The 19,939-nt window shown below is 45.3% G+C and overlaps 2 protein-coding genes across 2 annotated transcripts; one reads left to right on the forward strand and one right to left on the reverse strand.

The window, feature by feature from the left end:
* Positions 1 to 1,004: 1,004 nt before the first annotated feature.
* LOC103782528 (erythrocyte membrane protein band 4.2-like) lies at positions 1,005 to 11,876 on the forward strand. The gene is made up of 13 exons (XM_008950298.1): positions 1,005 to 1,014; positions 3,879 to 4,064; positions 4,741 to 4,971; positions 5,560 to 5,678; positions 6,403 to 6,525; positions 6,925 to 7,102; positions 7,485 to 7,623; positions 8,006 to 8,109; positions 8,395 to 8,637; positions 9,449 to 9,769; positions 10,065 to 10,225; positions 10,670 to 10,803; positions 11,726 to 11,876. Exons 1-13 carry the CDS (start codon positions 1,005 to 1,007, stop codon positions 11,874 to 11,876), a joined length of 2,100 nt encoding a protein of 699 aa, XP_008948546.1.
* Positions 11,877 to 12,444: 568 nt separating this feature from the next.
* On the reverse strand, positions 12,445 to 19,423 carry CCNDBP1 (cyclin D-type binding-protein 1; the record flags this gene model as incomplete). Its single annotated transcript, XM_008950301.1, has 9 exons — positions 12,445 to 12,849; positions 13,234 to 13,280; positions 14,099 to 14,159; positions 15,285 to 15,538; positions 16,080 to 16,156; positions 16,458 to 16,531; positions 17,731 to 17,827; positions 18,284 to 18,365; positions 19,344 to 19,423. Coding segments are annotated over 9 exons (881 nt in total), but the record flags the coding sequence as incomplete, so codon positions are not given.
* Between the last annotated feature and the right edge of the window lie 516 nt (positions 19,424 to 19,939).

The raw sequence follows: 19,939 nt of genomic DNA on the forward strand, positions 1-19,939 counted from the left end.
AACCTCTGAATGCATCAACATTTATGTAAGATACGATCTCTTTTTCCTATTGTATATGTGCCTACACTAATTTCTGCTTGCTATTTTATGAGCTATTCATTCAGTATCTTCAGTTTCCCCTACAACTTTTCCAAAGCTGCCTCCCTCACTCTTACTACTTAGAATAACTGAGCAAGCTTTGCCAACTCATGTCTTTTTATTGGCTTCTCAAATTATTCATGAATTTGTGGAAGGTGATAGATTTCTGTAAAACTACTGGCTGATTATCTCCACAGTGAAAACTGTTTTTTTCTGCTGTCTTATTTCCTGTGTTTTGACCAATTATTTATCCATGTAGTGACTTGCCTTTAATGTTACGGCAGCTTTAAGAATGTATTTATTCTAAGTCTATAGCGTGATATTTTTTAATAGTCTGTATCATGCTATAGAAATTCTACATTTTTTAGTTGTTGATTTTAACAAGTTTCCTCATTTTGAAGTGGTTTCAGTTTTCTGAATTAAGTACAAGGGCAACAGATGTACTGACATTTATTTTTTTTCCTCCTTGAAGCGTTTAGGGCCTACGTAGCTTAGGGTCATGTTGCAGATCAGCTCTTCAACACTCATATTTGAAGTGCATTCTCTGCATTGTTTAGAGCCAACTAAAGACTTGTGTTTCTTACTCTGGGGTCCACAGTGCACACCTCTTTGAAGAAGTTGCCACTGGCTGTCTTTACAGGCTTTACCTCCCACTGTGAAATTTAACCTCATCTGCGGGTAGGGCAAGACACTCCTTTCTATGAGTCTCTTTAGTGTGGTCTGAGAGATAAGAGTCCTCAACTTCTGCACAGCAGGGCAGTAAGATAAGCTGAAGGAGAGGCGGCAACATCATGTCCCACCCTGTATAAAAAAACCTGAGCAAACAACTTTGCAAGCGGATAATTTTCAAAGAAAGCTGAAGGAAGGCGCCATTGCCCAGCAGAGCAGGCAGGGGCTGAAGACTTCCACGACACAGGGATCTAGACATGGGCCAAGGTAAGCAAAAATCACTTTGCTTAGTCCCAGGCATTTGCCAGTTGTCTGTCAGGAAAACAACTGTCTCTGCTCCAAGACAGTGCTTGTGACGCTTGCAGGAGAGGGGAGCTTCTTATGGGGCAGGAGCCAAGAAAGTGCTCTGAAGGCTAAGGGAGTTAATTCACATGGAAAACTGCACAAAAAGGAACAGCAGACAACAGCTGGTATCAATGCCATCTGAAAGGAGCTGGTATCAATGCCATCTGAAAAGAGTAGTTAGTTGCAGCATTTGCACAGGAGGAATGGCTTTAGAAAGCAGGGGAAAACTCTGTAGATTTTTTTCTTTCCCTGGAACAAATGGAGGGGCCCGGGTCAGCAAGGTGAGGTAGGTGACAGGACGTGTCATGTAAGGGGCAACAGCTGCAACTCATACGTTCAAGAATCTTAGTGACAAACTGAGAGCTGAAGAGGTAAGTGAGGTCAGGATGATCCCAAAGCTGAGAAAAAATAAGGTGTTATCTGCTTCTCTGGAATAAGCCTCAAAAGATTAAGACCACCACCAAAACCAGAAGAAAAGTGCAAATACAGGATCACACTACAGCCACTAGGCACCAAATTGAGTACTTGAAATTATGACGATATTTTCTCTTCTGGTGCTGAACAGAAGCACATATGATGTATCTGATGCATGTGTAGGGGACTGGAGGAGGAAGAGGAGGGGGAGAAGGAGGAGCTCTTCTGTCTCCTGCAGCTCTGTGTGTGAGATTGCCAACTAATATAGTCCAAAGATGGAACAATCAGCATTTGATTTGCTGTCGTCCAGCACAGTTCCGGGACTATACAGCCACAGTGCATTTGACCTAGCAGTGAAGTCTGCACCAGGAGCTGGTCTTTGTTGCATATCAGACATACATAGCACAGTAACTGCTGGAAGAGCTTGCATCCCTATTGCAAGTGGGGTGTAATAGCTTGTCTCCTGTGCACAATTTCAGTCGTGTATCCACGTGGGGAGGTGCTGCTTTGAGCACCACTGGTGCCCTTGAGTACAGGCTAAGTCTCCAAATGTAGTCACAGTGCATGCTCAGGACTAACCACAACACCTGTATCATTTGTATCATCACATCTGTTCCATGTGCTTTCCTGGGCAGCAAGAAGCTTTTGCATAATCACTTGGTTTACTTAATAATAGTGTCAATAATATTTGAAAAGTCCTGGCAGTCAGGCGAAGTCCCTAGTGAGTAGAAGAAAGGAAATATCACCCCTATTTTTAAAAAGGGTAAAAAGGAAGACCCTGGGAACTACTGCCCTGTGAGCCTCACCTCTGTGCCTGGGAAGATCCTGGAGCAGATCCTCCCAGAAGAAATGCTGAGGCACAGGGAGGACAGGAAGGTCATTCAGGAGAGTCAGCATGGCTTCACCAGGGGCAAGTCCTGCCTGACCAATGTGGTGGCTTTCTATAATGTAGCAGCTGCACTGGTGGACAAGGGAAGAGCTGTGGACATCATCTATCTTGACTTTGCTAAGGCCTTTGACACTGTCTCCTACAGCATCCTCCTTTCTAAGCTGGAGAGAGATGGGTTCAATGGGTGGACTGTTCAGGGGATAAGAAACTGGCTGCATGGTCACACCCAGAGAGTCATGGCCACTGGCTCGACGTCTAGCTTGGCAAAAGCAACCAGTGGTGTCCCTCAGGGGTCCTTACTGGGACTGGTGTTGTTTAACATCTTCATCAGTGACACAGACAGTGGCACCAAGTCACCCTCAGCAGGTTTGCTGACAACACTGAGCTGGGAGGTGCAGCTGACATGCCAGAGGGATGCAATTCCATCCAGAGGGACCTGGACAGGCTGGAGAGGTGGCTCAGGTGAACCTCATGAGGTTCAACAAGACCAAGTTCTGGGTCCTGCACCTGGGAAGGGGCAACCAACATTACCAAGGCAGGCTGGGAGAGGACACATCAGGAAGCAGTCCACTGAAGAAAGACTTGGGGGTACTAGGAAATGAGAAGCTGGACGTGAGCCACCAATGTGCAGCAGCAGCCCAGAAGCCAATTGAATCCTGGGCTGCATCCAAAGCAGCATGGCCAGCAGATGGAGAGAGGTGATCCTGTCCCTCTACTCCGCCCTGGTGAGACCTCACCTGGAGTCCTGTGTCCAGCTCTGGAGCCCCCAGCACAAGAAGGGTGTGGAGCTCTTGGAGTGTGTCCAGAGCAGAGCCACAAAAATGATCAGAGGACTGGACCAGCTCTCCTGTGAGGACAGGCTGAAGGAGTTGGGGTTGTTCAGCCTGGAGAAGAGGAGGCTCCAGGATCCACCTTATAATAACCTTCCAGTACCTGAAATGGGCCTACAAGAAAGCAGGGGAGGGTCTATTCACAAGGGTCTGTAGTGACAGGACATGCGGTCATGGCTTTAAGCTGGAAAAGGGTAGGTTCAGGCTAGACGTCAGGAAAAAGTTCTTCAGTATGAGGGTGACAGACCAGTGGAATAGGCTGGCCAGACAGCTGGTGGAGGCACATTCAAGATCAGGCTGGATGAAGCTTTGAGGAGCTAGATCTAGTTGGAGATGTCCCTGCTTAGGGTGGGGGAGTTGGACTAGATGACCTCTGGAGGTCCCTTCCAGCCCAGACATTCTACAATTCTATGGTTTTATGATAATGCTAAAGTATCAGCAATGGCAGCCCATTAGCCACTTGACACAAGAACAACCAAGCTCAGAGTGAAGGCCCTTACTGCCCTTACTGGGCAGAAAGTCTCAAAGGCAGAGGGGTACTATCTAAGCAGAGAAAAACATGAGCAGGTGTTTGTGTATTCTGGACATGATCCAGGGTCAGACTGCAGGCAGCTCACAGCCCCAAACTCATTCTGTATCTTTTCATACTACAGGTCTGAGCATCAAAAATTGTGATCTCAAGATCAAAATGAACAACAATAACCACCACACAGAAGAAATCAGCACTGAAAGGCTTATGGTGAGGCGGGGGCAGCCATTCACTATCACTGTGAGCTTCTCAACTCCAACACACAGCTACCTGCAGCAGCTGAAGAGGACCTTCCTCACAGTACAGACAGGTAACATCCTTACTGTTGCTATCAGAACTTTGGTTCTTTACCCATCTGAAGAACAGAGCTGGTGGCAAAAGCCACCTCCAGAGCTGGACAGAGGTACCCACATTTAGAAGTGAGGCCAGTGAACTGTTTATCGAAGGCAGAGCAGAGTCTCCTGCTGCTGGGACTGCAGGCTCAAAACTAGATCTCTCTTCAGAAGGGACACTGCAGTGCAATGCAGGTTCACTACTCTCTGATTTGAAAGTACTCACAGGATCTTATCACCTTCCTAGCTTTTGAGTTAGGAATGTTCAAACTTAGCTAGCCTGTTGCAGAACTTAGTCTTCTGAGATCCCTGGGAAGGGCAGCAGCATTCAGCTCTAGCTTGTTTTACCATAACCTAAGCATTTGTCTGTGACTTTTGTTACACGACACTGAATCCCAGGAGCAGCAGGTATGCACCATTCTGGCTGTTCCTGATTTCTACAAATCTATGAAACACACATCCCACTTTCAAACACGGAGGCCTGAACGCAGTACTAACCTTAGGAAGGTTCACGAGGCGTTAAGCTGATAAAGGATTGAAACTCTTTCACAAGAAAGGAGAGCTACAGCTCCAGATATAGACAAGGTCCCTGAAGTCTGCATGGGGTGAGGATGCAAGTCTGGAATAGACACAACCAGATCTCTTTGGCTGCAGGACCACATCCTTCCAAAGCAAATGGAACCCAGGTTGAATTTCCCATCTCGAGGCTGGCAGATCAGAAGCAGTGGAGCGCGGCACTGGAAGAACAGGACCCATTCTTCTGGATCATCTCTGTGAACACGCCTGCCAACGCTCCCATTGGCCAGTACACTCTGATTTTACATGCCTCCAAGTCTTACTGTCACCTGGGCAACTTCACCCTTCTCTTTAATCCCTGGTGCCAAGGTATGTGGTCAGAAACAGAAAAGCAGGCTGGGATTAGTCACATCACAAAACAGCTTTTGAGCTCTGGCACTCTGCATCCACAGAAGTTGAGGCTGCCTCATCTAGTACTCCCCACCACTCCCAGCCTCCTCACAGCCTCCTTAAGAAGGAGCTAGGGGCTAATAAAAGCTCAAAGCACCTCTGCCCCATTTCTGGAGCACTTTACTGCCAGAGCCCTGTCCTCCTGCTATGGGTATAAAGTTTGATAAAGTCTTTCCTATAATACAGATTTTAAGATGAGTCAACATTACAATTGGCCTGATTAAGGCCACTGTTATCTATCATACGAATAAAGAAGTCAACAGCCGAAAGAGTAAAAGAGCTAGCAAGTGCAATGGTCTAGGTCTGGAGGAACTTTTTGAATGAGGGAAGAGGAATGACAATTAAATTCTTCTTTCCTGTCTGATTGACAGTCTGTGATATTTTTCCAGGGCAGAATGCCAGGGACTGATGAAGTCCCTGGAAAGCAGTGGAACCTGCTGACATGAGATGCAAGTGCATCTGAGACCAAGAATGCTTCCTTCCTGATGTTCTTTTCCTTTCATCTAGATGATGAGGTATTCTTGCCTAACGAGGCACAGCGGCAGGAGTACATTTTAAACCAAGAGGGTATCATCTACTGGGGGACTGAAAATGCAGTCCTAGCACAGCCCTGGGACTTCAGTCAGGTAAGCAAGTGGTCTAGTATGTCTGTGCTGTCTTACAGCCACCAGCAGAGGAAAGGTGTGTACCTCCTGTGTGTGCAGGATGCTACCCATTTCCATACTGTGCCTTTGACTTGGCTTTCTGCACTCAGTGACTTTGTCTAAGGCTGTGCAGACCAACAGGAATCTGCGTATGAGGTCTTATAACCCAGTATATGTATTTTTAGCTACCTTCTCATGCTGTCCTCTATGAAGAAATGCATTGATCTATATCCAGACTTTGTGCGCCTTCCTTTCATCAATAGATATGAAGGCATTTACTAGAGCACAGTAATACTGCCTCCGTTTTACAGGTAAAATGAGGCCAAGTACATCTTCCAATTTGCCCAAGGTCATCTAACACAGACAGTGATTAGAACGGGATTTATTCCACTTCAGTGCTACCAGATCACAAATGTACCTCTGTGCCAACCTAGAGTGCTCCAGAAAAGCATGAATTTCCCCTCAATCAGGGGATGCAGTATCATGCTAACGCCTCTCCCACCTCACCTCAATTAAGCTGCAGGTCTGCCTTCAGTATGTTGTGCTCCCCCTCCAAATCTCTGCCTGGAGCTCTCCTCCACAGCCCGCTTATGGAAGACTATCAGCAGAAAGGGAGAAATAACCTGCACAGTTGCAAACACTTGCAGGGACTCCAGAGAACAAATGTTCAGGCAAAATATCCTGAAATGATGTGTTCTTGTTTCAGTTTGACAAGGATATTGTTGACATCTGCTTCACACTGCTGGATGTAGGTGAGCGCCACCAACGACGCAAGGATCACCCCCAGCGCCAGGACCCCGTTCACATATGCCGCACAGTAGCTGCCATGGTAAGGGAAGCAGACAGCAGCCCTGACCCTAGATGAGGAGACCCAAATGTAGAGCAAAGGCTAGCAGCTTCACAATCCATTTATGGCAACCCATTGACCAACAAGGAAGCCTGCCCAGAGCTGTTCCAAACAAGATCTCCTGCTCAGCTACAGTCCTTACTGATATTCCTGCAGCAGACAAGTAGGGCTGAAGGAGTTTCTTAGCAGTAACAGTACACTTACTGAGTAAATCTCAAGGAAGACTGTTGCACCTGTTCTGCTCAGCCACGACCTTCATGCTTTGCACAAAAAATCCTTTTGGTTTCATCTGCCTTAGGAATAGCTTCATCAACAGGATAAGGTGTACCTACCAAAGAGAAACAGTTCCTTAATCCAATCTTCTCTCCTTGTTCCCTGCAGCTGAACTGCGATGAGTTTAGAGGAATCCTGACAGAATGTGGGACCAGGCAATACTATAATGGGACACCCCCTTCCCAGTGGCTGGGAAGCAGCCCCATCCTCCAGCAGTGGGTTGCATCGCAGTGCAAACCCGTCCGCTATGGGCAGTGCTGGGTGTTTGCTGCAGTCATGTGTTCAGGTACAGTGGTGGTCCAAAGATTTTTGTTTTGATAAAAGGCTTATTTGGTCTACAGAATCTCTAGCATAAGCCTAAATTCCTGGATTAACACAGACCCCAGTAACATAATCTTTAATCTTTAGGTGAGAGGCACATCCTCAGAGTTTCCTCACCAACATTCAGCACCACTAGCTTTGAGATAAAAGAGTATCAGTACACACCATTCACTGAACATATCTATCATAGCTTATTTCCTGAGGGGGCAGTGCCCCTTGCAAAGTCCAAAAAGCAGGCCTGGTGCCATTCCTAACAGGCCTACCACCAAAAAGGGCTTTACATCTCCCAGCAGAGGCACCCTTAAGGCAGGATGCACAACTGATTCACGGCTCTTTCTTCTGCGCAGTTCTGAGGTGCCTCGGCCTTCCAACCAGGGTGGTCACAGGCTTTACATGGGCTCACAACACCAACAGCAGCCTGAACGTGGATGAGTATTATGATGAAGATGGGACACTGCTTACACAAGACAACAGTGCCCGTATCTGGTAAGAAAACATGGCAAGGCCCAAACAAGAATTTGAGACCGTACCTGGATCTAGGCAGTGATAGACAGGGGAAAAGAATGATGTAAAGAGCTGCAGGGAAGTGGACAGGAGGCAGCTCAGCTAAGGTTCTGTTCACATGACCTGTTCTTAAGAAATCACTGCAACCCAAACTGAAGAGTGCTTAATTACTAAGGCCCACAAAGGAACAATGGTAGCCCAGTCCAAGTGAAGAAACTACACTTGTGTCAAAAACATGGTCTCAGCTCTCCTCAACACACACTGAGCTCTTTCAAATGAACATTAATTAGCTGTGGTTTGGCTAAAAGTTTACTGTACCTCAGGGCTGTCCTTTGATATAAGCATGTGATGTGGCCTCTTGCAGGACCTTCCACGTTTGGAACGAATGCTGGATGGCTCGAGCAGACCTGCTACCAGAGTACAGTGGGTGGCAGGCACTGGATGCCACCTGCCAGGAAAAAAGCAAAGGTAAGGTATCAAAGACTGGCGTTGGAGGATGGGTACAAGTAAAGTGGTTCAGTATTATGCCCTTCCCCAACTTCCAGGGACTCACCCTGTTGACTTTAAGGACTAAATCATCATTCATCTCTTTGTTTTGTGCAGCTTGTGTAACTCTTAAGAACCTTATCACAGCACTGCTCCGTAATGTCCTCCTAAACTAGATTCTTCACCACTCCTAGTACACATCCATACTAGGCATGGGTCTAGTTGGTAAAGCATCTGAGTATTAACCAGGCCACATTTTCTCTTCAGGTTCATCCTTCTGTGGGCCAGCCCCTGTTAAAGCCATCAAGGAAGGGGACACAGAAGTTGATTATGATGTCTGCAACTTCTTTACTGCCATCAATGCCAAGTGCCAGGTTTGGATACAAAAAGCAGACAACATCCTCAAGCCAGCTCTTGGTGGCACAAAGTACACTGGCAACAACATCAGCACCAAAAGTGTGGGCAGTGAACGCTGTGAGGATATAACACACAACTACAAGTATCCAGAGGGTAAGGGATATGCAAGTGACTGAGCACATTCCATCTCAGTGTTACAAGTGAAGAGCAAAGGACTGAAACGTAAAGCAGTATCAGAGCACTTGGGTCATCCACTTCTCATTACTTCCCCTTCCTGAATGGCACAAGAACACCTTATTCTTGCTGTCTACAGAATTAAACCACAGGTCACACTCCAAATTTCATCCGACTAACTACATTAACAAGCTTTCTAGAAGGGCAGGCCTTTCTTCACCAGCCACTTTCCCATCTGGAAAACCTTCTTCCCCAATTTCTGTTGCCTGAACACTCTGTACATTCACCTCCTACTACACCTGTATATATATGTAGAGAGAGATTTCAGACTCCAGTTTTCTGAAAAAGACTGTCGTGCTCCCAGATACTGTTTAAATCCCTCCCTCAAAAAGCAGCTCTCCCTTCAGAATCTATTATCTAGTGCTATTTCCCTGATCCAACCCTACCATCTTACCTTAGCCTATGGGCTCCTTAGCTGTAGTCCATCACAAAAGAACATAGTACTGCACACTACCTACAGCTTCAGTTAAGGAGGCAACTACCTCTTTGACAGATGTTAGCACCAAGGTGCTTTAAAACCTATGCCAGATCAGTCAGGTACATCCAATGAATGTCCTGTCAGCTGAAATTCTTTAAGTGTTCCAAACAGAAGCACAACAGAGTATCTCTCTGTGCTCTTAGTTATAAACAGTACTGTCAGGGTAATTCAGTGCCATCCTTCTGCACTTACTGCTTCACATTAGTAAACAGGAAAGCATATTAAAATATGTGCTCCCTTTTTTTGTGACAGGCTCTCTTCAGGAAAAAGAAGTACTTGACAAAGCCTACAGAAAGATAAAGAAACTTGGGACAGCCAGCAGCAGCAGCAAAACACAGCTTAGCTGCATTCCTACTGCCCTGGAAGATCCAGTCAACCTTTTCATGCACCTCCAGTCAAAGAGTTCTTTGTCATTGGGACAGGATGTTCCAATTTCTATTGAAGTGTTTAACCACACTGGTGAAGAAAAGGCTACTCACCTGGTAGTTGGGGCCCAGTCTCTACATTATAATGGTGTGCCTGTTAGTCAGCCTTGGAAGGAAGAGTTTCATTTTATCCTTAAAAGCAATGAAGGTAAGGGCTCTACCAGGCACATGGCTAGAGTCTATCTAGTCCTCTCATTTCAGGAAAAAAGCACTTAGCCTTAAGTTTACAAAAGGCTGGTTGAATAGTTGATTGTAGGTGATTGAAATAAAAACACTTAGACAACATCACCTTAGAAGTTTAGAATCTGCAAATCCAGCTCTTAAATGCTGCAGCTTTCAGTACAATGTTGGGCACTAAATGCTTCTAGGTGCTATGCAAGCTAAGCTATGGACTCTGCTTACCATCTGCATTGTCATCTGTATTTCACCACTCTGTATTCCAGCTAACAACGTGCAAGTCTTTGTGCCTTACTCATGGTACAGAAGAGAGTTGGGAGAGAACCATCTGCTTAGGCTGACTGCCATGCTGAGAGATGAGGACTCCTTCTACACATACTTTGCACAGGAAGAGATCAGCGTTTGCAATCCCTCTCTCACTATTGAGGTTAGATCAGTCTGTTATTCTGTTACTGCAGTCGTGCAAAACCCGCTATCATAGCAGTAAAAACTTTCATTTCAAGAAGTAAAAAATTCTGCTGGGCTGAGTGGCTCTCCTCATGCTGTCTTCTTTCAAAGCACTGAGGCATCAGTTTGGAGAAGGTGAGTTGTGTCACACTTGCATACAGTACTCCCACTTCTACCTTGTCTATGTGTGAGTCTAAGGAGATCCTGATAACTCCTAACTCACTCACCAGTCAGAAATCAGAAGCTGCAGTAGGAAACTACAGCAGAAGATTGTAGCTGAGAAGAAAGTAAGCTGAACTTTGCCTCTTCTCGCAGCTGGTAGCTCACGTTGAGACCTCTGGCACCAAAAAAATAATTTATCTCCCTTTAATCATAGAAGAATCTTTCCTCCTGTTGGTTTCAGCTCATTTCCTTCTTTCAACAGTTTCCAGATAACATGGTACAATATCAGCCAAGCACAGCAAAGATCAGTCTCCTGAACCCTCTCACTGAACCCTTGGAAAAGTGTGTGCTAGTGGTTGCAGGGCGAGGACTGATATACAGACAAAGGAAGTACAGGTAAGTACAAACTGATTGATCTAGGTATTGTAAATGGAAAAAGAGGCACAAAACAAGCTAGAGAAAGCCTTGCACAGGAAAGGCTGTCCCCAGCAGTAAGCAGGCAACAATGTGGCAGTAAGAGACTGCTACAGAATGAAGTACCCAGGCATCCCGTCCTTTATTTACAGGTAATACAGAAGATTTTCACACTGGAAAGGAGTAAAGCCACATAACAGAACTTTCAACAGATGTGTAATACATAAGTTGAAGCTAATATGACATCTGTGAAAGCTTCAACCCCAAAGGCCTAGACAGAAGAATGAAAGCCCCCTGACAACAACAAAGTGTAACGAGAAGTACCACAAGACATAGGCAGAAATACACATTAAATAAGGCAACAGTGATAGATCACTGAAATGAGCTACAGCATTGGAAATTACTTGCTGTTGAGAAATCAACTGCTTTTTGGCTAGCCACTTGAATAACCACAAGTGGGATAAAACTATACTGTTTATGACATATCTTTCCATCCACTACTTACTGTCAGCAATACAGTCCCCAGGTACAATTTTAACAGCATCTTCCCCTTCTCTGCTGAAGAACCAGGCAAACCTAACTTAGGCAAGAGTCATCCAAACAGGCATCCTCCCCTTCACATGAAAGAAACCACACTTTTCTCTCAAGCAACTGGATAAGGACAAAGTAGCCTTAGATGCCTCCATATCATGTTCAACCCTCCTGTTGTATCTCCCTCCCAAACTACTACCAGATCACAGTTCCACTGTGGTAGTTTAGAGAACAACCAGCCTTCTTCTGGTTCTGTTTTTTTCTTTACTTTTTTTTGGCACCACACTCCTGTCTAGCAAATGCATCTCCTGGGCCCTGGGAACTAGAAATACAAAGAGGTTTGCTTCCTGTATAACCCCTTCTCACCTTTCAGGTTGGGCTCTGTGCAACCTAAAAGAACTCAAGAGCTGCAAATCCCATTCACCCCCACCCATCCGGGGCCCAGAAGACTCACTGCACTTCTTACTTGCCTTCAACTCCAGAACCTGAAGAACTACAAAACTACCAACATTGCAGCTGCCTGATGCCCAACTTCAAACACGTCCTGCTGTCCTGTTTACAAAAGAGGGGTCATGATCTGTGCCCTGATGTTAGGAAAGCATAGATGTTAACAGTTTAATTAAAGTTATATTTAAAACCATGCTTGGCTTTGATTATTTATGCAAACTCACCTCTCTCCAATCTGCCTCTTTGTCCACACTCCAGCTTTGTCAGCTGAACCTTACTGTGACAAAGATGGCCTAAATACTCCAGCATTTAGCTGCACTTCTCAACACGTACACGTTCTGAACCCATCACTCCTTAGTCATTTTCCCCTTCTTGTGGCAAAACAAGATACCCTAGAACTTTACAGAGATGACAGATGTAGCATTCCTCTATAGACAGACTCTTATTACCCTTTGATGTTGGTAAAGTAGTAAATAGTACTTTCTAACACTTTCTGAGGAAATAGAAGAAGATAGTTCATTCTAAGGTGAGACAGGAAATCGCAGCAGTGCTGCATATTTTTAATGGTTCATTGGGCTGCTTGCAAAAGCACCCTTTCCTTCTGTATGTGTCTTCTGCCACCTGAAAACAGATAAAGTCACTCATGCAACTCTAGCAATATTTTATTGTTCTTTGAACCCCACAGTAGTTGTAATGCCTGAAGAACGGGGCACATTCACAGCATTAAGATGCAGCACCACACCATATCTCAGGAATCCATGCAAAACAACACCTTCAGCAATAGCAAAAAGCAACTTCCTGGTAAGGTTTTACCAAGTGACAGTAAAGTTCTGTCCTAAAAACAGTGTTCTCATCATTCTCCCAGTAACCAGAGAACAGGGAGATCACTGGAAAAGCATATACCAGAGCCAGTGGCAGCAACATGTGTAGACACAGAAGAGCTAAAGTTGACCCTGTGTGAAGTTCTTGATTTTGTTCATGTTGTGATCTACTGCATCAGTTAGAAACTGCACCCAGCCTTCCTCTGATGGTGGACACACATGGCTTGTCCTGCAAAAGTGGAGGGATCTCATTAGGAAAGCCTCCGGAACGTCTTACACCGATGCATCCACACAACACACGAGGACTGTGAAGCGCTGAACTACTACAGCAGAAAAACAGGACTGCTCTAACCCCAGAGTGCTTTGAGCAAGAACCCACATCCATGCTTCTGGGTCCCAAACCTTAGCACTTATGTGTGTATCTTCAGTGGGAACCAACTTCATCTCTACCATCCTTTTCTTAACCCCACCACTTTATGACGGGATAACATCCTAATTACTCCAAAATGCCAGAATTTACTGCCTAGAAATGAGTCATCTTTGACAGGAGGCAGGAAGATATCAACCTCCACAGCACAAAACACACACTTACAAAACTTTAGCTCATACTCACTTTGTAATCTCTAAGACTTTCTTTAATACCGAGGCCAACTTAGCAGCCTAGAAAGAAACAAAAGGGAAATAACGTGAGCTAATGGTGGGGAAAAAAAAGGGGCTCAGCAGTACTGGAAAAAAAAGGAGGGTGAAGGAACCCCAAACACAGCCAAGAAAGAGTAAAACTGCCACAGATACTGATGCACAAGGAGGCTATCACTTTAAATACTTTTACCTGCCAAAAAATAAGCCACTAGTCAAAAGCATGTAACTAGAATTAAGAATAAAAAACCTCAGATACACAAGAAGATACTTAGTTTATGATGCAAGGGACCCATGGAAGCCAACTAGTAAAACCTCCTGCTCAAAATAAGGCATACCTCAAAGTTCAGTCAGGTTGCTCAGAGCCTTGCTCAGTCAAGTTTTAAGTATTGCCAAAGATACAGATTGTACAGCTTCTCTGAGCAGCTTGTTTCAGTACTCAAACAATGCTCACTGTGACCATTTTTAATTTGTATTTTTAATTTAGATAACTTTATTTGATCAAGTCTGCATTACCCAAGGAGGAAAGTAGACATGCAGTACATCAGCAGCCTTAGACTTCCCTTTCCTGAGGTACTGTCATAGGACGTTTCCATGGATTATTGTTCAGAGCCAAACCTAAAGTGGCCATGCTCTTCCCTGAAGAAGATGAGGAATGCATTTCCACCTGAAGGAAGCTAAGTGTTCAAGGACCAAAGGGGACTCTTCGTCCCTAAGAACTTGTTACTGAGACAGTCACTAACGTCTACTCCCGGACAGTCACAGAATCCCTCCAGTTTGATTTCTTCCCCTTCCCTACAGCCAAGTGAGCAGACCTGTGCATGCAGGCTGCAGATACTTACATTCAGTCGCACAGCCAGCTGGTTCATAGGTGGATACATGCTGAGTGCCAGCTCATCAACACTGTAAGAGAGGGGAGCAATGCAAGAGAGGTCCTGATAGTGCACTCTTGGATCCTGCTCAAAACCTACATCCATCCTGAATGTAGGTCAGGAACAGCAGTGCATAGAATCATAGAACCAACACAGCTAAAAAAGAACATCAAGTCCAGCCACCACCCAACACTATCTTCACCACTAAATCATGTCTTGACATACCACGTCTACATGTTTTTTGAACATCTCCGGGGATGGGTACTCCACCACATCCCTGGGCAGCCTGGTCCAATGCCTCACCAGTCTTCCAGTAAAGAAATTCTTCCTAACATCCAATCTAAACCTCTCCAGCACAACTTGAGCACACTTTCGCTTGCCCTGTTCCTAATTACCTGGGAGAAGAGGTCAACACCCACCTCACTCCAACCTCCTTTCGGGCAGCTGTAGAAAGCAATTAGGTCTCCCCTCAGCCTCCTCTTCTCCAGACTGAACAATCCCAGTTCCCTCAGCAGCCATGCTCCTCAGACCCTTCATCAGCTTTGTTGCCCTTCTCTGGACCCGCTCCAGCACCTCAATGCCCTTCTTAAACTGTGCTGCCCAAAACCGAGCCCAGTACCCAAACTGTGGCCTCATCAGTGCCAAGTTACTGGGGCACAATCACTTCCCTGCTCCTGCTGGCCCCCCTAGTTTTGATCCAGGCCAGGATGCCGCTGCCCTTCTTGGGCACCTGGGCACACTACTGGCTTATGTTCAGCCAGCTGGCCACCAGCACCCCCTGGCAGCTTTCCAGCCACTCATCCCCAAGCCTGTAGCGTTACCTGGGGTTGTTGTGACTGAAGTGCAAGACCTGGATGTGACAGGAAGACAGCAGTCATATACATGGGATGGTTTTCACCGCGTTCTCAGACACGTATATGCCACTCCCACCTTACAGACATGGCCACGGCTCCATATCAAGCTGCAACCTATGGTCCTCTCCTAACTTGCACAACTCTCAACAGCCTATGCCACAATAGTCTTTCTATCACACCTGCTTTCACCACCTGCTCACAGCTTCAGTAGCATGAAGGTTTTCCTAATCCATTCTCTAGTCCCCAAGAAAGACAAGCACTGATCTGGAGAAAAAAAACAGCATGAGGAGAAACCTTCTTACCTTGGACTAATCTCATTAGCAATGTCTGCAAGATCATCCAGCTGAGTGATCTGCTCTGGAGAATCAGCTTTGCCGTAAGCCTTCACTACACCCAAGACCTTCTTCAGGCAAGCTTTAGAAGCCTTCATCAATCCCATGCAGGAGCTAAGCAGCCTCCGGTCAGCTTCTGACCAATATGTATCTCTGTTGCCCCGAAAGCCCAATTCTTCATCTTCCATGATGTCACTGTAGGGGTCTTGCCCTTCCACCAGAGCCTGAGAACACAGATGCACTGAAAACTCACAGCCTTACATCAATTCCAGGAATATGCAGGAGGAAAGGGAAAAACAATCTAGAAATCATACAAATAATTTCTCAATGATCTTAAACGTCTTTTCCAACCTGAACAATTCCATGATTCTATTTATGAAAGAATCTCTCTCCAGTCATCATCTCAGTTGCCAGATTCTGTTAATCCTAGCAGGAGCTGATTAAGAAAAACTAATGCCCCACTCCAATTCAACAGAGCAAATAGGAAAAACCTGGCAAGTAGTGCCATTCTGATATCAACCTAAATTGTCCTGGCACCCTCACCATCCCCCCACTGCTATTCAGGACAAGGCTTTATGGAAACCTTACATAAAGTAAACCAGACTTATGTTTAAGAACTCATTAAGATCCAGACATAATACAATAAACTGCCTGAGAAAAAATTTAAATCAAAGACTTTATATAAAACAATTCCTGTGTTTGATCATTGAACCGTTACTGCAATCCATCACTGCAGGTTCCTCAAAGGCTTAGGGGCTTCCTTACATGTTCCATCTCCTCCAGAGCATCCTTGACCACACCCAGACATGCAGCCAGAGCTGACACAACTGCTGCCTGGTTATCTGCAAATGCAAAAGGATGAAAACTGTGGCACTGCACTAATTCAAATCAGCTTGCAACAACATTATCTAGGTTTGTGACCATTAGGCCTCGAGATCATAGGATCAAACTTTTGCAGAGCTCAGGGCTGCACTGCTGCAATGCAAAGTATCCAGCCTGGCTTCCAAGCTAACACATTTAAAACACAGCCAGGTTTTGCAGAATGAGCGAGCCTTCATTGTACTAGCTAGAACATCCCTTTCACACACTAACATCCCAAGAAAACGTGTCCTGGTTCTATTGTTCTGCATGTAGAATACTCACCTCGTGGCAGGTTGAACACATGCTCACATGCCTCCCACACCCCACCAGTTGATATAAGCTGTTCCTGAGTCAAGCTGAAACGAAACAAAGTCCCCTAAATTTAGACTCAATAACACCACTCTGCCAGACTGTTTTTCTTTATTTTCTGCAACCAAAGACGACGCACACTAGAAGCTCGGCTAGAAAGATGTCACCAGCCAGCTTGTCACTAGTATCTCATGTTTGTGTGAAGCAAGAAGTGCTGGCTCCTACTGAGTTTAATTATCCATCAGAGCAAGGAGCAGAAGCCTCTTACAAAGGTCCTTCAAGGTGGTTAGGCATATCATTTATCTTTCAAAACCTATGCAATTCAGAAGTCTGTATTAGAGACTACTGACCTAAGCCTAAGGGCAGTGGTATGTAAATCACGAAGAGACAAAGTGGTCCACAGTGGTCCAATAACTAGCTTTATAAAGTCATGCAATCATTGCATATGGCAGGTCACTCCAAGAGCAAAAACTGCCAAACAGTGTAAGTGCTATCCAACACCTTCAAGGGAATCCTGTTGCCAGCACTGTTTCTCTCCACTGGCAGGATGAGAATTTATTTTCCATGTAGGCAAATGTACCTGGCTCAGTCACTGGGACAAGAGGGTACTGTCAGGGCCTTGAGTGTGTTAGTGTGTTCTACCTTCCCACTTTAGTTGGCTCAGTTGAAGAGTTTACTGGGGCACATACCAGGTCAGCTCCTTCACTGACAGGATGTATCATGAAGAAAGACAGAAGTGAGGACCAGCCCTTCCCTACCCTAGAGGATGCTTTTACCTTGAGATCTTTCCCTGGGCTCTGTTTGTGCTACAATCACAGCTGTGTAGCAATTGTATCTGCACCCAGCCTCATACTCCCTTGATTCTGACCTGGATCCTGACCCACTGATTTGACCTTCCTGCCCTGCCCTTAGACCCAACTCATCGTAATGGACATGCTGAGAAATCACTGGATGGTGTCTGATGGTGGTTATTCTCTCTGGACCTGACTCTGATCCTGACTTGCTGGCCTGACTTTTCAGCTTGATGTCATTCCTATAGGCTTGTCTGATGATCCAGACTCTCAACTAAACCTCACTAGCTTCACCACCACTGCTCTGCTCACTCAGACACTGGGGGATAGGGCCTTTGCTGATGTGGCCACTGTCTCTTCCCGACTCGTAATAATGCTCTGCCTCCCCCTTCCCTTCAGAAGCAGTCTGCACTAGCTGCTTCCTAACAAGTATACTTGTAACTTTTCCTGCCTACCTCTCCAATGAAGCACTGAGAATTGTTTCTGTGAGTTGGATCATTCCTTCCACTACTTCAGTTGTAGCATCTCGTACCATCTTCCGAAGAGTAGTACCTGGTTGAGATTGAGAAAGAGCAAGAAAGTTGCCACAAAGTCAGCACTGATAGAAAGCAGCTGCTCAAGATGGACACAGACTGTTCCCTTTGTGCAAATACACTGTATAAATGAAGTTACAGGTATTCTGAAGGACGTAATGCACTTCTCAGTTCCAAAAGGACTTCAGGCAACAATCTCAATACTTTATAAATATGAATGCTCGATCAATTATACAACTTCCTAAATTATCACATTTCCACAGATGGAAATCTGCATGAGTAGACAGACAAGTGGTTTATTCACAAACATGCTGCAACTCTACAGAATAGCTAGTAATGGGACTACCTGCTCATGATAACTTATTTTCCTACAGATTTCAGACCTCATATTAAGCTCTAAAATACTGGGTTTCTTTATATAGCAAAAGAACCACCACCCTATAAAGTGATGACTCTCCTGCTGTCACTATCTCACCTTGGCCCTTGGGGAGCCAGTAGTACACTGTGGCAACTGCAAGAATGGCATTTTGGACATCTTCACTCAGCTTCTGACAATCCTGAAAATGGACAGGCCACAGGATTAACAATGAGGATTAATTAATAATTAATAATTAACTGCTGCATTACATTTAGAGTGTCCCGCAAGCAATCACTCGCATTCAGATGGCTTTGAGAAAACAGAAGCACAGTAATGGCTACCTTGCTTGAGAAACAAACACAGTGCAAGAAGACAGTGAGCAAGCTGTATAGATCATAAGCTGCCACAAGACTTAGTGCCAAAACATGCCCTGGTGTGGTGAGCACGCATCAGAGAGGAAGATGTAGCTTAGATCATTATTCTGAACTAGAGGTCTTTTTTTTTCCTCCTCGACACACAGGTATGATAAACTTCTGTGAGTTAACAGCAAAAACATAGCACACTCTTTGTTAGTTCTAAAGTCTGTGTTGTCCAATATCCTGTCTCAATCAGCAACCAGCTGCAGATGTTAAAGAATATGGCCTACAAGAAAGTTGGGGAGGGAAAGTTTTTATGAGGGCTTGTAGTGATAGGATGTGGGGTAATGGCTTCAAACTGGAAGAAGGTAGATTTAGATTAGAAATTAGAAAGGATTTTTTCACTATGAGGGTGGTGAGTCACTGGAACAGATTTCCCAGGAAGGTTGTAGATGCCTCAACACTGAATGTGTGCAAGACCACATTGTGCAGCCTGGTCTAGTGGAAGGTGTCCTTGCCTAGGGAAGGGGGTTAGAACTAGACAATCTTTAAGGTCCCTTCCAACTCAAACTATTCTATGATTCCATGATTCTATGAATGTAAGAATACTTCTATTTGGTAAGTCTCCCTAATTTACAGAAATCAGTTCTCTTAGCAATTCTTGGACTGGATTAACACAGTCTACAATGCATAGCCTGTATGGACATCCCTTGTACACACAGAATCAAAAGACGTCGTCTTAGTCAAATGAACCAGCCAAGAGATACCTGCAACTTGTCACATGTGCTGCAGTTTCACTGTCTGTGGGGGTTTTCACTCACCTCTGCAGAAATCAGTGGAAAGCTTGAGAATGCCAGACTCAACTTTGTAGCTTCCTGTGATGTTACTTTGAATGTCTGACCTAGGATGGAATCAATGGGAGCAAGAGAATACAAAGTAACTCGGGTAAAGGATAAAAGATCAGAGCAGTGAGATAAGCAACATTATCTGATACTCTTTTGTCCTACTTACTGCTTGATGATCATTTCTTTCTTCCAAGCAATACAAACCCATAATCTAAATACCACTACAGAACAACAAAAATTCCATGGTGCATTTGTCCCATGCATGTTGCATGCGGCCTATGTCTGGTTTCTTCCATTTTTTTTCACTTAGCTAGCAGTGATATCCATGACCCCATTTTGTGTCCCGGTCCACGGTTCCTTCACCACGATGTGCTGCGCAGCTTTGACAGAGACCAAAGCTTCTAAACAACCTCATTGCAGCAACTGCTTAACACTGGACAAGGCTCCACCGGCACCCTGGAGCGCCGGTCGAGTGCAAAAGCCCTGGCTGCAGATCTGGGCTCTCGCAAGTCAGAGCCCGGCCACGCACCGACGCCGCGAACACCCGTCGACGTCACGGCCCAAAGCGCCCG

Source organism: Merops nubicus, unplaced genomic scaffold (assembly GCF_000691845.1).
Source record: "Merops nubicus isolate BGI_N331 unplaced genomic scaffold, ASM69184v1 scaffold10042, whole genome shotgun sequence".
In the NCBI taxonomy this organism is placed as follows: domain Eukaryota; kingdom Metazoa; phylum Chordata; class Aves; order Coraciiformes; family Meropidae; genus Merops; species Merops nubicus.

Excerpts from the sequence above, each read along its gene's own strand:
- LOC103782528 (XM_008950298.1), top strand. Across the intron at positions 5,679-6,402 it reads AGCCCTGGGACTTCAGTCAG|TTTGACAAGGATATTGTTGA; the intron begins GTAAGCAAGTGG and ends TTCTTGTTTCAG. Across the intron at positions 6,526-6,924 it reads GCCGCACAGTAGCTGCCATG|CTGAACTGCGATGAGTTTAG; the intron begins GTAAGGGAAGCA and ends TGTTCCCTGCAG.